The 17,380-nt window shown below is 39.2% G+C and overlaps 1 protein-coding gene across 2 annotated transcripts in view; it reads left to right on the top strand.

The window, feature by feature from the left end:
• gnao1a (guanine nucleotide binding protein (G protein), alpha activating activity polypeptide O, a) overlaps window positions 1-17,380 on the top strand; it is a 121,207-nt gene that overhangs the window by 87,318 nt on the left and 16,509 nt on the right. For both annotated transcript variants that reach the window (XM_046037881.1, XM_046037880.1), the window contains exons 5-6: window positions 8,710-8,838; window positions 11,889-12,018. In XM_046037881.1, coding sequence (XP_045893837.1) covers window positions 8,710-8,838; window positions 11,889-12,018 — 259 coding nt within the window. The remainder of the gene's footprint in view (window positions 1-8,709; window positions 8,839-11,888; window positions 12,019-17,380) is intronic.

Genomic DNA, 17,380 nt, shown 5'->3' with positions numbered 1-17,380 from the left:
TCATATATTTATAGTTTATAACAAAACAGATATTGACACATTTTACTCTGATGATACTCATAAAAAGTATCTGTACCGGATACTCGTTTCAACCAAGTACTTGCTAAACCCTAATAATTAGTTGATTATGTATATGTTTTTCTCAAACTCAAAAGACGCAGCACCTAGGCAATCCTCGTACTCTTGCCTTTTTTTCAACTGATAACTTACATACGTAAGTTTAATCAACACGACAAAAGTGTCAAATAGTCAACACAATGAATTAATGCAAGTTTAACATTCTAAAACTCATACAGTTGAGTTCAAAATCCAAAACTTGTCAGAGCTATTTGAGTTAAAAAGAAGTAGTTCTTCTAAGTTCTACTGCTTCTCTAAACCAAGCAGAGTGAGCCACAACTTCGGCCTGGTACTGGTAAGTACCACAATCTGGAGACTGTAGCAGGTCATTTCACATGCAGCCATCTACGTCTTTTAAAATAAAGTCACTGCATTCACCAAAAAAATTCGGCAGATAAACTTGAGATAACAGAGGCCGTGAATGTACTATTCGAAATTCAAATCTCTTTGTAATATGTTTGTTTTGATAGTTGCAAGAGATGTGAAATATTCGAAGTCCAGTTGGAGAAAATTTTCAAAAGCAAAGGTCTGGACAACATCATAATGCCTAATTTGGGTTATATCAAAACGTGTAGTTGTATCAACATATGTTTTTAGACAACAACTGACTGTCAAATCAAAAATATCAACAATATTTAGTCAATTTTCACATCAAACTGGATGGATAATAAATAATATCTTCTCTGACATAACTTCTCTAACTCTAACCCTTCAGAAGAAAATAAAATAAAAAGCGTAGCTTGAAGTGATTATACTGTAGTCTCAACACTCAACACATCTTAACAAATGAACGGCTTTAACACCTCCCCTTCTCTTTCATTCCCTCTTATATAGCTACAGCTTCCCTACTTTCTCTTGTTCAGTGCGAAACGTGAGCTCTGGCTTGTCTTGCCATCTAGGTTTGGAGATATATGCGATATTCTGGTTTTGAACTGCCTGTGGGAAGAATGTACATGTAAGAATCTGTACATTCTTGATTCAAAGCCATATGAAATCTCTTTTCTCTTTCATCTCCACTCTCCATGTGTGTATCTCACTCGCTGACCTGAATCGACAATCACTAATTTCCTATTGGTGATTGTCAAAAATTGTCTAACAACCACTTATATCAGACAGTGATGTAACAACATCATTCTTTTCAGAACTGTAATAAAGTTCTGAAAAGAATGATTTTGACTGTGTCTGGCTGCTGTTATTCTCTTATAAATTGTATCTAAGTGGCACCATCAGATTGTAGGCATGTATAGGTGTGTGTTTAAGTGACCGATAGGACAAAACAGGATGTGTGTTCTGAATTTGAGTTTGTTGCACCCCCGGTACCATGTCACTGACTAAGCACAGTAGTAAGTGTGTGTATGTCATATTCCACCTGCCCAGCTGAGTCCTGATTTTCTAATTCTGGATCAATACATCACTCCTTCACCCCCCTCTTAAAGGGAGAGTAGTCTTTCTGCACAATGTTGATATTTGAAATCACCTGCCAAACAAATACACTTCTCCCTCCAGTACTCCCTAAGAAGAAAAACTTTGCCTTTGGCTGGTTACATAACTTTCTTCTCTGTGTATAGGCTTCAGATCTTTTCATCTTTGGCTGTTTCTCGGCCATCTCTCTGTCTTCAGAGTGCCTGGAGTCCAGCATGTTCAAATGTGCCAGTGTATAACTCTGTCTCCCTCTGCCCTCCTCCCCTAATCACTGCTGTGCACAAGCACTAACGCCACGTGTGGCCGATTGGCTGGAACAGTGTTGTGTGGCAAGGTCCACACCACTTTTTTTGTTTTCCATTTACAGAGCCAGGGCTGTGCAGTAAAATCAGATATTTTTCAGAGCGCATTCAAAACGGAGAGATAGCAATCCTTGAGGAAATATTTGCTGAATTTGACAATAAGCGTATTGGATTACAATCATTCAAGATTCCTTTAATCCATCCACCCACCATAAAAAGCATGCCCTTAAACACACACACACACACACACACACCATTTATTTATTATCTTCTAAATGCGATCATACACTAGCTATTACAACACATAGTCAATCACCATTACAAGTACTGGACCTGATTTATGCTGAGTGCCTGTGTGTGGGTGGAGTGAGAGAGAGAGAGAGAGCAAGGGAGAGGGGGGTGTGGGGGAGTCGTTTCCCTCAAGTGCCATGTTTGTGCATGTAGCCGTTGTTTAATTATGCACCATACATCCAGTTAAATTACACAGTGACATGAATAGAAATTGAAGTAGAGTGTCCTGTGTGCAGTACATACACAACACATACAGTGGCCTTAAAGGCTGGCATGTACTGTGTAGTGAATGTAGCCTTTGTTTTTTCTGTAGTTGATACACTAAACATTTAATGACATGAATTCATATTAAACGTCATTCTTAACTGCACCAAACCAATATACTTTTTAGTCATATGACAACAGAGTATGGTCAACTGGAAATGTTTATGTTAGTGAGTCACTGCATCATAATAATTATCCAGGAGAAGTCAAGCAAAAGTTTGCCTGCCTTTGGATTTCTGCTTTATTGCTGTGTTTATTTAACTGGCTGGCATTCTTTGTAAGGTAATAAAAAGATTTAAACAATTGCTGACACTTGAGGCAGCAGGACGTGTCAGAATTCCTGCGCACCAGCTCCAGTCCACACATAGTATTCATACCACAATCAGGGAAGTAACTGTCTCTGACTGGCTGGCAGTGGCTTGGTAAAATCATATAGTAGTAGTCTAACATTGTTCTGGTCAACCGTTCAACCACCATTCTGACTGAGAGGGTAACCATGGCTACATTACTTCTGCTTCCTGTTAAATTCATATGGTGCAACAAACCCCAACCAAGAGCTAAACAAATTTGCTGTGAAATTGTTTCACTGTGTTGTAAGAGTTGTGTATTTTATTTTCTTTAAAGCATTTTAGCATAGTTCAATAGTTTGATTGATTATTATCGTTTAGTGGTGTTTTATATTATATAGAATTATATTATATTCTTTAAGTTTCAAAGTTTGATCCAAAGGTTGAATCCTTTACCCTGCTTAAGTATTTGTTCTGACCAAAGACAACTATTATAAACAGTTTGCACTTTGAGTTATTAAGGGCGCCAGGATCAAAACCAGTAAGAGACGTGTTAGTCAATGAGCACATGAAGCAAACTGTCAGATGTAGCAAGGCCATAAATCAGTATCTGCTACTGGTAAAGGGAGATAATGAGAATTTTATGCCAAGAATAGTAGTTTTAAGGAACCCCTTAGAGAAATAATGAGCATTAAGCCTGATAATACACTCCAAGATGTCCTGAGAAAATAATTGACCTTACCTTCACCTTGTACATTATTTGTGTGAGAGGATGCCTCGTTATGTATTGTATTTTACTTGGAATTTAAAGGCAGTAGTCAGCGACAACACTTTAAATCCCTAAAATAAGAACTGGTTAAAATGAGAAGAAACCACATCTAGATCAGATGTAGCATTTGAATGGGAATGGATGGGAGACTGGATGAGAAATATACATGTCCAAAGTTGATGCAGACATAAAGGCAACATGAAACAGAATAAATAGCAGAAGCCTGAAGAGAGCAGAGACCATGAGAAAAGACAGAAAGAGAAAGGGCAGGGAATATATAGAGAGATAGGAGAAGGAAAGTTTAAGGTGGGGTGCAAACATATTCCTATCAACATTTACGTGTGGTCAATTAACTCAAACAACATCCGCTCTGTGTGGGAGTGTAAGCGCGCATGTGTGTCTGTGTTAAATGTCACATTAAAGATTGATGCACACTTCCTGATTATGTTGTGGCCTGTGGAGCAGAACAGGCCAACCAGCCAATGAACGGATAGGACAGATATCACATGATCAGACCCCACTCAGTTTGACTGTGTGTGTGTGTGCAGCAGTAGAAAGCCGATTTTTTGTTAGGTGTTGCTTTTGAAAAGGCTTTTCGGTTGTCAGGTGTTAGAGTAGAGTTTGGTTAAAAATTTGGTATTTTAGAGAAGAAGGTTATGGTACGAGTGTGGGTGTGCATATAATCACACATGCATTTAATGTGTGTTTGTATTACATCGAAAGCAGAAAGCTCTATTCTGAGAGGAGCAAGGACTGCCAGAAGCCACCTCTCTCTCTCCCACACCCTCTCTCTTTCTGTGCAAATGCCCTGCATGCACTGACCTATTTATCACAATACACATGCACTCTGTTTATGATTTACATCCCCTGCCTTTGTGACACAGTGGTATGCATGTACCCACTTGGCCTCCATTAAAACAAACACAATTATGTCCTCTATATGCAGGCATATGCAGTGACATTAAGATGTCAGCTGATGTAGTAAAATAGACCCTGGACCAGAGCATGACTTTGGTGCTTTGGTCTATTACACTAAAAGACTCCGGTGTTAAATTGATCAAGTGCATAGTGTCCACTAATAGCAGGCCATCTGAGTATACTTGATTAGAAGTAATTTAAGTTAAATGTCAGACACATTGGCCTTGTTCTATATTATTTACTACATTGATTCTACATCTTGCATTGCTTTTGATTATTTAATACCATTGAACTTCTTACTGGCTAATAATGTAAAGCTACTTCAGCCATATTGATTTTAATAAACATACAACATCTTTGTGCTGTGGGTCCTTTTTATTTGTCTTTTTTTGCTTTTAGAAAGTTGATGATCGAGTTAACCTAATGTTTAAAGGTCAGCATGCTTCTCTCCATAAACACGAAATAGATACCATGATCTGGTGAGTGCTGATTTAAGACGTGCCCTGAAGCATGTGCACGTTTGACATTTCCTGGTTTATCTTCTTCTTCACTAGACTAAATAATGACAGGGCTTTTTTTTCTCTTATCGATTCAGAGCCCTTTTATGTTGTGGCCGCGTTGCATCATGCCGCTGTAGTTTGTAAATATGTGTCGGAATTTCAAAGCAGGGGACACGTCTGTACATCTAGAAGCCAGTTACTTAGCTTAGATGTTTTCTATGCTGGATGCTAGAGCTGCACAATTATGGCTAAAATGATAATGATGATTATTTTGATCTATATTGTGATCACGATTATTCATTGATTGTAGGGACAGCATATTTTTATTGCACTTTCAAATAAAAAAAATTAATAATTAAATGAACAGGCAATTGTTTTCACATCCATGATGTGCTGCATTTCTGCCAATGTACAATTTTTTTTTATCAAAACAAGACTGGTCCTTAAGGTGATCATCTCCTAGAAGCAAAACATAAATAACATTTTACCCGAAAAGTCCACTGAGTCCAGCTACTGCTGCGCCACGATTTTGTCCTGTCCTCTGCGTTAACGTCCACTGGAAGTGTCTCAGACGCATTTCAGGAGCTCAGCACTTTGTTGGCTTGTTGTTATTTTGCCAGCCGTTCTTGACGTGAATCAATGTTAGCGTTTGCATTAATGTAAGTTTATGTCGAAAGTATTTTTCTGAAAAGTAACTGCAGGGTGGAAGCAGCGAACAGGAGGAGCCACTTCTACTCAGACAGGGTTCAACCTGCTGTGGTGGTGAAGGTCATGAAAGTCAAAATAATATTGGCGACTTTGACCTTTCTTACTCAATGGTTTAATATCTAACCCTACTAGGCATTTTTTTAGGTGTTCATCATTTCTTCACAGCTAGTGGAGTCGGACAGGAAAGACAAAGAGACAGCAAGTTAGCGAAGAGATACTGTAGTGGTTCAGTGACTAGCATACAGCTTGAGAGGGTAAACATGCATTTTATAATGCTTAGTACTTGCTGTGTTTTTTATTTCCAGCCTGGGTCAGCCCTGTCTGTCTTTTTAAATTTCATCTTCTGTTTGTGTGTACAGAACAATACCACAATGATTTTTAAACCTCGGGCCTTGGTCTGAAAATGCTGTGTATTTGAAAGTAGCTTTCCAGCCATACTGAAATATTAAAGCTAAATTGGTAATAATATAAAAAGCAAAAACAATTATTTTACTTGGATACACAACAAATATGTGCATTACAGCCATCATCTGGTAAGAAGTGGAGCAGACACAGCCTGGGTACTGGCTCTCAGCTCCTTTAACCCTCTTTACCTCCATCTCTCCAAATGACTTACACTGTGTTTCTGCATATCCAAACACTATTTAGTTGTTCTTATCAACTCACAGTATCTTATTCATGGGGGTGATGGGGAGGGTCTGGAGTTCTTCTCAAGCCTTTCAGGTTGGGTTTAGGGCAGGTTTATGTATCTGTTAAAGCAATCTCTGTTATATATTATATATATATATTATATTCCATGTAGATCTGTTCATGATAACACATAAGCACAACGCTTGAACAGTTCACACTGCTGGAGAGCAGCGGTGTTGTAATATACAGTGAGGACTGACTGTGACTATAGAAAGGGGCACAGTCTGACAGCATCTACCTACCGTATGTATGTTTGGGGTTTTTTGCATGACGGTTATATTAGAATTAGTTTGATTGACATGTAGATAATGTGAAACAGAAACTGCTGTTTAAGCATCATACTTTTAGAAATATCTGCTTTGTGAGGCATTTATGAAGTTTTTTTTATAGTGTTTTTTAGAGCTTTTTCAAATGAAAGAAAAAAGATTTTTCTTGATACGTATATTATACAACATTATTATGTAAGAGTTTCTAAGAGCCTGTCAGCGCATGCTCTCTTCAGTGTAGTAGACAGATCTGTTCAGGACCTGGTGCATGTTTCTTTTTATTTCCCATTTAAAAAATAAATTGAGCTCCAGCAGATCACTTTGCCTCATTGTGGCCAAGGAAAAAAAAAACTTTCTTCACCTCACATTCTCTTTGTCTCCTCCATTTCAGCTCTCCCCACATACTTCCCCTCCACACCCCAAGCTCTCCATATTCCTTTCTGTGTAATCAATAGTTCTTATCACTGAAGCTGTGTGAGTGTGCGGGTGTGTGTGCCAACCACTTCATGTTACTATCAGCCCGATACCTCCTCCCGCTGTATCCTTTATCTTTTGTCTCTCATGGAAGTAACTCGGCGTCCATTTGAAAGCTCTGCAACAACACTCTCACCAATACATAAATAACATTACATCCATTATACTAAATGGATGCATGAAGTAGATATTTCTGCTCATCTCTTCTGCTCTTCTGTCTGACTGTCTGCCAGCCCATCTCTGTTAGCTTAGAATACCAATAATGCCCGAAAGGTCGTTGCGTATGGCTGTGACCTCACTTGGCACTTGGTTTTAGAAGTGAAACTGTCTTTCAGAAGGGAATGTGTTATTCGTGACACCCTCCAAGGTGGGCATTACACAATTGTAAGTCAGCAGAGGCAAAGAGCACGGCATTAAAAGGACATAACAGACCGTTGCCAGCCAATCAGAATAAAAGATTCTCAGTGGCCATGGTGTCAAAGGGAATATGTAATCAAGTCACAGCTCTTTCTGCACTTTCTCTCCTATTCTTTGCTTGATGGCAGGGTGGATTATTACTGTAGGTAGAGTGATCATCCTTCATTCAGTGAGCTGTCAAGAGAGCCGAACTGTACTATTCAGGATTGTTTGATTTATACTTCTACATTAAATTCAGGGATTTTCCATGACATAACAGAATCAAGTCGCCCACCCACTTCCCTATCCTAATTCTTAACAACGTGGTGATTTAGTTTCTAAATGTGATTTATTATTGCTCTTTTGATTGTGCATTTGTGAAATAGTGATTCAACTGATAAGAGGGGGTGCCAGTTATGTTGGATGATTTTGTTTTTGCGTGTGTGGCTGTACCAAACTGTTATGGATGAGGTCAGTATGCTCTTAGTGATGGCCGTGTAAAACTGAAGGAGGAGGCTTTTTTTTTTGCTTAGGAAAACAGTCTTTGCTGGGGTTTTTTGAGTTATGTGGTCTGTATTGATTTTCCATTTGAGTGTGTTGTTGATGTGTGTTGCCAAGAAATTTGAATGATTCAGTGATGGTTATGATTTCTCTTGAGACATGCATGATGGTTTTGGGGGATGGGGCTGTGCCTGAAATCTATAATGAGTTGTTCTGTTATAGATGTGTTGAGCTGGAGGTTGTTATCAAGGCACCAAGTGACTGCTTGGTCTACCTGCTCTCAGTATCAGTCTTCTTTGTTGTTACTGAGCCAGGGTGAGAGGACACAACCCTGGAGGGGGCACCTGTGCTGAGAGTCAGAGGGCAAAATGAAAGGCAGTTCATCTCAACCCACTGTTGCCTTCTCCACAGGAAGTTCCAGATCTTGAAGTTACCAGTGAAAATTTTCTGATTTCCAAAAGGGAGGACACAGATTCCTTCCCTGTTCTGGCAGTGTTGACCCTGACCGTGGCAGACTGTTTCCCAAACCTTGAGCCGCCATTACATTACATACATAATTACATACACCATTACACTGTAACGCAAAGTGAATTGGAACTGTAACCCGACACAGTAGTTACTTTAACTTGTAACACTATGTCTACTCTAGGTAGTATGCTAGTTAGCTGGATATGCTAACATTTGCAATTTACAATAGACAATTTACAACAGGCCTACCGTGTCTACTTACAGTATGGTAGTTAAGCTGGAAGTAGATTGCTGCTGATTGACAGTCTTGTGTCTTTGTTTTGTGACTGTGTGCAGCTACCTAGACAGCCTAGATCGGATTGGTGCGTCAGACTACCAGCCCACAGAGCAGGACATCTTGAGGACCCGAGTGAAGACCACAGGCATCGTCGAGACACACTTTACCTTCAAAAACCTCCACTTCAGGTCAGTGTTAACTCATGACATCTGTAATTTCAGTCCTCTTTTTCCTTTACTGCATGCAGAAGGAGATCCAGTCTGTAATTAATAACATTACATGCTTTAAACAAGTGTCTATATTTATGATTGTCTGCCTTTTAAATGAAATCTGATTCAATTAGAGCAAGGAGCTGTGGGGATAATGACAGAGAGGAAGGACATGTTGAAGGAAAGAAGCAGAAAAGAGGGGCGGAGTCTTTTTCTGACCTCTAATTTAAATTACCATATTTATGCCCCTCTTGTGTGCATGTGCATACACACGCGCGCGCACACACACACACATACATCTTGGACCCCTTGGAAAACAAGGATGGTTCACCATAAATATACTAACAGGCAGAGAGAGCCGTTAAATAAATAAATTGTAGACACCAAGTACTTTTCTGGAAGGATGCACCATCACACTTCAGCTGGTGGTTGTTGCACTTCCTGCCTCAATCTTTCTCTCACACAAACATAAACACTATGTCGTGTCTCTTAATATGCCTAAATATTGTCAGCTCAATTGCTATTACTGGCAGTCAGGCAGTGTGTGGGAGTGTACAGTGTTCCTGTACTGGGTGTAACCCATCAAGCTACCCACCATTATACCCGTCACACGTAGGACTGGGTTCGTGCCACTTTGGATTCACTCCTCTGTGGTAGTGGTGTTTTTCTAGTGTTTTCTAAAAACCACGAAAATACAACTTATACAGGAGGAAGTGGTCATTCCCAGTGTATGAAGACAGTGTTTGTTTCAATGATCCCTCTCTATGGAGTAAAAAACTGACCTGGGCCCGTATTTGTCAAGCTTCTCAGAATTACTCAGAATCACTGCTAAGAACTGACTTAAGAGTTCAGAAGTGTTAGTGCTGATTTACGGCACTTTGCTGTGCCGCAAACAGGATTTTGGATGACGATGTAGCCAAGGACCAATCACTGAATAGATTTCCTTATTTAAGAATATTCTCAGATAAGGGGGTGAGATGACGTCCCTCACCAACTTGTTGACAAGGATTATGCCTGCGCTTATTAACTGTGCGTTGTCAAATAATTCAGAAACATTCCTCTTCTGAAAGATTTGTGCATGTCTGTGTCTCCACAGTGCCATCACAAGCCCCTACTTGCAGCTCCTAACCACTTGAGAGAGCTCTCAAGCTGTTTTAAATAACTGGGAGAGTAAGAGTGATTCTTAGCTTAGAGAAATTTGATAACTTGCTTTTATTCTTAAGTTTAAAAGTAGGAGTAAATTTCATGAATTCTCAGCACTTAAGACTGAAATGGCACTTTGAGAAGCTTGATAAATACCAGCACTGATACGAAGCTGGCACTCACAGACTAGTACCTGCTATCTGAACACCTTAAAGAGACAGAAGAATCAATATCCGAAATGGGCCCAAAAAAAGGACACTGCCTGTAGACTGTGCAACAACAACAGTTGTGTAAGTTCTTTGCATGTTACACTGTGCAATATGGGTGGAATAAATCTTTTACAGTGTTTCTCTCAAGATTGTGAACTTTTGTCTCGGGCAGTCGTAAAAGCCCACAGCGTAAAGGCGCCTTTAAACTGCTAAAGAAAAGCAAATATGAAATAACCAGTATAACAGATAGCAATGGTTACACTGTCTTACATTCAAGACATTACTGAGCACATGCCCAGTGATACTGCACATCAACGATACATCCAAAGGATAAGATTCATAAATCAGATGAAAACTGCCATCTTATGAGCTCCCATGCCTCTCTTACATACAGACATTTAGAGATACTGACTGAGGTTTTCTAACAGAAAAGGAAAATTAAAATGTGGCAAGGAGACTTATGGAGCACACATTTGGGTATGCAAACAACAAGTCGGCTAATAAAGCCCAAAGCTGACAATATTGGCAAAAAGGGAACCAATTTAAGGACTGGGAGGAGGGCCAGCCTTGTCACATCTGAGTCATGTGCCACTTCTTCAATAATGAGTCAACAGAAAAACAGAAACAGGCCCAGTTAAAGAATAAACCTACAAACTGATCACAACTAAGAATGTTAAAGTGGTCATATTATGCTTTTTGGCTTTTTCCCTCTCTTCCATATACCTTTTTTGTGCATGTAATAGGTTTGCAAAGTGAAAAAGCCCAAAGTCCAGCCCAAAGGGAGTTCCCATCTCCCACAGAAAAAACTGCTCTGGAAACAGCTCGATTGTAGTCCAGCCATTTCCCTTTCATCCCTGTGACATCACATCAAAATGCTCGCCAAGCGGCTAGCTCGACAAGCCCTCAAAAACACCGGTGGAAAACACTCTGAGCTGCAGCACACGGTGACAAGGTGTCCGCCCGCTGCCTCTCCTCTCCCTTCCAAACACTAGCTACCCTCCAGGCAGTCAGTGGACATAAAGTTGTTACTGTGATGTAGAGATACTTGAAAGATACATTTGTTACAAATGAATAACTCACCACTCTGAAACTCCTGCTCCAGTCCATGTTGCTAAGCTGGTAAGGAGAACATAAACAGCTGAACCACTTTTCAGGACCCGCCCTACTCTGCTTCTGATTGGCTAGTAGTCCTTAACTAGGAACTGTGCATGTGCAACTGCTACCAAAGATCTTGTAGAGGTGAGATGCATCACTCCATAACTAAATCGGAGCGTTCAACACACACGGTGGAAAGAGGAGCTGCAGCAATGTGCAGTATGACAAAAATATGGTGTCTTTTGAAAATGAAACTATGTAACCTGTTCTGGTACAACCCCTAAATAAAATGATGAACCTGAAAATGAGCATAATATGACCACTTTAAAGAAGCTGCCAGGCTTCAGAAGTCACTGTCTTTCCACTTTCGGATTAGACAGCTATGCAATCTGCTGGTGACGCACAACAAAAACTGTGGAGCAAATATGTACGCATAGTTTGCAGTCTGAGGTTAAATGTTTTGTAAATTAAATTTTGACTCGACTGACCAAAAACTGATGTAACATAAGAACCATCTCTATGGTGATATGTAAATAAAATGTTATATGTGCGTTTATTCACGTCTGTCTCTCTGTCCATTAGGCTGTTTGATGTGGGAGGTCAGAGGTCGGAAAGGAAGAAGTGGATCCACTGTTTTGAGGATGTCACAGCCATCATTTTCTGTGTGGCGCTCAGCGGATACGACCAGGTGCTGCATGAGGACGAGACCACGGTAAGCACAGATGTTAGATCATGTGTATGTTCTCTATCCCTCTCTCTGTCTGATGTTTTAAACACAATGTCTGTGTAAAAGTTTGCGACAGGGAGGGATAAATGTCTATGGTGCTCTTAGATGAGATGCTAAATAAATGAAGACATGAAAGTCTTAAAATGTTAATGTTTACATTTTATATATTAATTTTTTAGAATGATTGGGGAATGACAGACCTATCTGCTTTCTTCTTCTCTCTCATTTTGCACCTATCTAAATGTCAGGGGTTATTATGTCAGCTAAATGAATAAATGTAAATGTAAAAATTATCTGAACGACGTGAATTTCTATGGAATTCCACGGTGTTTCCTCTGGATCTCCTTTTGGTACGCTTTCCTCCTCCCCTTGCTGAACACGCTAATATAACAAACAAACTTGTTAATCAGTCAGCGGAATACACTGAAAGCCACATTCCAAACACTGTGGACTTGTATGTTTAACTAAACACTCAATCCGACATTGCTCCGTCGCTGGCGAGCACACTGGTGGATTGTTTAAATGCAAAAACACAAGAGGACACTGTTATATGAGAGTTATTTTTTCTCTATGCAAATCATTCTTCGCTGCGTTGACACTGCAAGCCAATTTGTAGTCTGCTTAGTGCAAATGACCAGTCTTAAATAATAGGAAGGGCATGTACGGTAAAGTATGTTACATATATTTGAAAGCTATCAAGGCAAATTATGTTGATCATACATATACAGTAGTGGTGGAATGTTTTACAATTTATTTTTTCAAACTCATTCACATTTTCCACAATTTGATCACATTGAAAAATGTGTGTGTATTTTAAGGGCTGTGGAGTGTTACAGACCTATTCGATATTTGATTAAAATAAGGCTCTGGGTATATTAAAACACAGCTACAAAAGCAAAAGTGTTTTCTCAACAAAAGGCCTCAGCTTGCCATCCTGCCATGTGGTTGTAAAGATGATGCCATGTAACCTAAAACAAATAAGCTGATTTGAATGCACAGTGTTCACTGCTATTTATGAGCCTGAAGTGTATCCTCTGAGTATTCCAGGCAGGGAAATTGTGTTCAGTAGCTGCTCTATTTATGCAGTTGTCGTCAAGCCTCCCTTTGAGCTGGGAACACCAGAAGAACGTCAGACGTGGAGAGGAAATATCCATCATAAAACGTGCTCACAAGCAGCTTCTAGTCCATTTAATTGGTGCATGGTGTTTTTTTGTTCTTGCAGATAACTGTCCAAATGTAGGCAATGTGACGTCATGGTGATATTTTGAGAACAGCTGCTATAGCGTTTGAAAGCAGGACATGTCTCAGCTACATATAATATTTATAGTAAGCATCATTTCTGTCCCTAAGCATCGAAAAGCAGTACCTCAATAGATCAGGCTGTGGTGCAGTGATGAGATATTTTTTTAATAATAGGGGCTGTTTTACCATGATACTGCAGCCAGTATTACCTTCTGGCTAACATAGCCCGCATCTAAGTTAAATAGACAAATATATAGACAAATATATCGTAATATGTGGAAAAATGCATGTACCAAAAAAGAAAATAACCAATCACGATTACAAAGTCAAGGGACTCCATTAAACATCCCAGATTTATATCTGTTCAGACAACATTAATAGCAGGTCTGGTGACTTTTTCTTTCATCTGTGAGACAGTGTTCTAATCAGCATTATGTGTTACCATCACAGAGCAAACCTTAGTGTGGGAGTTATAATAACCAAATGTGTTTTGTCAGAGAGCGCCCACCATCCTCCGTTCTGCGACCAGACACACAACCAGGCATACGATTCAGAAATTACTGCGCAGCACCGTAAAATATTGTACAACCAGACAGAAAAGATAACACCCACTCCTCAGTAATGGGAGTAATAAAGTAATAAATATCCCTTTTGGGCAGTTCATTAAAATCACTGATACACCATGAATTAATAAGAATGTCAGCTTCTTTCCATAATACTAATCCTGTCTGGGCAGGGGTTAAGAGCATATGAAGGTGGATTTTCACAATTACGTCTTAAATTCTCACTGAGAATACCAGCTTCTTTCAAAAATAAAGCAAATACATTTCATACTGTATGTTTATTAATTAGTTTTACATAAGATGATAGCTGACATGTGACAATGTTTTGAGCTCCTAATTGTGACTTCCAGTTTAAGACATGTGACTGCTCGCCTGCTCATCTCAGAGAACAAGATGAGCCATAGGTAGTGTCAAGATAAACAAGGAAGTTGTTTTGTTGAAACAAATGATTGATATGACAGCACATTGAACATCTCAAGACAATAACACTAATCATAAAGAATAGACTTTTCCTTTGCTGTTGTCAGGGTTTCAGCACAAATCTGCAAAGCAAGTTTTTAAAGACCTTTTTAATACCACATAGAATGTAATTTAATACCGTCCAAAACATTCCTAGCATTATTCATTAATACATCAGATTTTTTCACTACTTCCAAGCAGTGCACAACAATATTTCCTAATGATATAATTAATTAAATTAATGTTACCTGGACACGCATAAGCGACATCAAATGGATGGATAGATTAACCACAAAAAAAACTATGAATTCATTTAAGTTCATTCAAGTCTTTGCCCATTTTGAGAAGGAGAGCTTCCTAGCTACTGTAGCTAGCAGTAGTGACAGTGTTTGCTACAGGTTGGATGGTTCTGACTGAAACTCCACGTAAAAGGACTAAACCACCTGCAGCACAATCCACTGTCACAACAATCCCACTTTTAGTTTAGGGGTGTTTAAAACGTAAGTCAGATGCAAAAACATTTTATAACAAACATGACTGGCAATGGCAGACAAGAGAAAATATTTAAGACTTTTGTAAATTAAATTTAAGACTTTTTAAAAGTGAATTCATTGCTCTTTAAGGCCTGCGTGATATGACCTGTATAATATGGTGCGGTATTGGCAGATTAATGAGGTGAAAGAACTGAGGCCTGTACTACGAAGCGAGCTTTAGGGAGTAGATCTTCACTTAATTCAAAGGATCAATTTCTGAGATGCAGCCCATGTGTATAACTGATTAGACTATACTTGTCCAAAAAAATACTGAGCCGGGAAAGGGGGATAATAGTCTGAGAAGAAACTCAGAATTTCCGATGTGAAAATGGTAAATTTATAAGAAAAAACTCAAGAAAATGAGACAAAAACTCTGTTGTTTTCTTTCGAACAGGCCCAGTTCATGACAACGTCTCTATAATCCTGATGCATATGATAATGTGGTGATCACAGTTTCCTTATTGCTAAGTCTGATTGCGAAGTATAATTTAATTATCCACTGCAGGTTAAATAAACGGCAAGCAGTGTCTGTAGTGTGATGTTGCAGCCTTGAAAGAGTGAAACGATGTGGTTCCTTGTTGACTATAATGTGAAAATCATTTTTTTTTTCTCATAAATTTGCCGCTTTAATTTTGTCAAATTTTTTTCTTGGATTATTACCCCCCTTAACCCTCCTCTGTATTTTTTAAAACCTACAATGGCCCTATAAGACACAGTTATACCTTGACATCTCAATCATAGTACAGATGAAAGAAGAGTTTGTAGGACAAAGTAGAATACATAAACAAGAACACTATAAAGTTTACACGGTGCAATGTGCTGTCACTCCAAATATCCAAATATCCTGATGTTATCATCGTGCATTCTTCTGGAGAAACAACAAGTAAAAGACCACCTCACTGGCCCCGTGCTAAAGGTTGTGACTGTATATATCTATCTAAACACCTGGACATAGACATGAACATATGCACATGTAGTACACCACACAATACTTTTGCTTTGTAATTCCCTTTTTTCTATTGAAGAACTGCTTGCATTGTGTTTTTCTCTGCCTCCTCTTGTCTTGTTTCAGTGAAAACACACAGACAAACACACACAGACTATACTTTGAAATAACAACTGCTCTGGGTGAACACTCTCTGGATAAAGTCCTGTCCTCCTGATTCTAAACACTTTCTTTTCAGCACTAGGTGTGTTTGTGTGTGTGTGTGTGTGTGTGTGTATGTGTGTTTGGGGCAAAGGGGGTATCATCTAAAGAAAGCGGGATGTGGCTGGGTGGGCGGGTCCCTTGCATTTTCCGTTCCTGCTCTAAGCTCCGCCCTGCAGCATCTCTGGCTCCTTCCGCTCCTCCTGTCACTCTCGTCAGCGACTGTCCTCTCTAACCAATCAGCAGTCAGATCCTCTACAGATGCTCCACCCACAGACAGGTATGAAACCTCCTGATAGGTTGATACACTTAACCATGAGTTGAAAGCAGTGCCTCTTTCTGTTTGTGAACCAAGAACTGAACTTTAGTTCAGTGTGTGTGTTTCTTTTCACAGATTTGTCTGCCTGACTGTCTGTCTGTGTGTCTGTATGTCTGTGTGTCTGCCAGATTGTCTGCCTGACTGTCTGTCTGTGTGTCTGTATGTCTGTGTGTCTGCCAGACTGTCTGTCTGACTGTCTGTCTGTCTAACTGACTGTCTGTCTAATCACTTCATTAATTCTGTATATTGTTGTATTATATATTGTGCTATTTAAACCTCATCTCTTCTGTCATTCTTCATTATAAAAGATCATAACCAGAGAGTAACTGCTTTCAACTCATTCTTAAAAGAATCTGAGTTTTGTTTTCATCACTAGGCACTTTTATATGCAGTATAGATAGTTTTCTGAGTGAGCACTAAAAAGCAGTGCCAGCAGTTTGCTTGCTTTTTGCCTTTGACAGATCTCATTGGCAAACAGAACGGTGGATTCTGGTGAAAATTAGTCAAGGTAGACTGATTTATGAAGCACTTCTGCTAACAAGTCAAGTCAAACATCAGCAGAGCATTCTATTGGTGCGAACTACTCAATCTAGCAAGCCAAACAAATCCCATGATCTACTAACATGGCAAAAGTGCCTAATGATAGAAAATATAAAATACTGAAATTCATTGGATTTGTAATGTATCAATCAATGTATCGATCAACTGAAGCTTTCATGCTTCGTAACCATTTTTGCTGCTAATTGAACAGTCTTTACATCTGTGTCTTGTATCTAGCATTTATTCTTTATATACCCTGTGGAGTTCTCACTGTAAACACTATTTTTATTTTATTTACATGTAACATTTCACACTATGCATTGTGTGTATCAGGCCCTAAGAGACATGATACAGTTTCTTCCTTAGAAAACATTTTCAAAGCTTTTAATTCCATTGTTCATTGTTTACATCGGCTTGTTTTGTCTTCTACTCCTCTTTCATTGAAATAAAATGTCACTGCTACCTTAATCTACAAACGTTGAGATTACATTATGTCCTCAGGCACATGCTGTAGAATACTTCTCAACACTCAATACAGAGCGCT

The sequence above is a fragment of the Micropterus dolomieu genome, linkage group LG22 (genome assembly GCF_021292245.1).
Source record: "Micropterus dolomieu isolate WLL.071019.BEF.003 ecotype Adirondacks linkage group LG22, ASM2129224v1, whole genome shotgun sequence".
NCBI classification, from domain to species: Eukaryota; Metazoa; Chordata; class Actinopteri; order Centrarchiformes; family Centrarchidae; genus Micropterus; species Micropterus dolomieu.
This window is presented reverse-complemented; position numbering and strand designations above follow the sequence as displayed.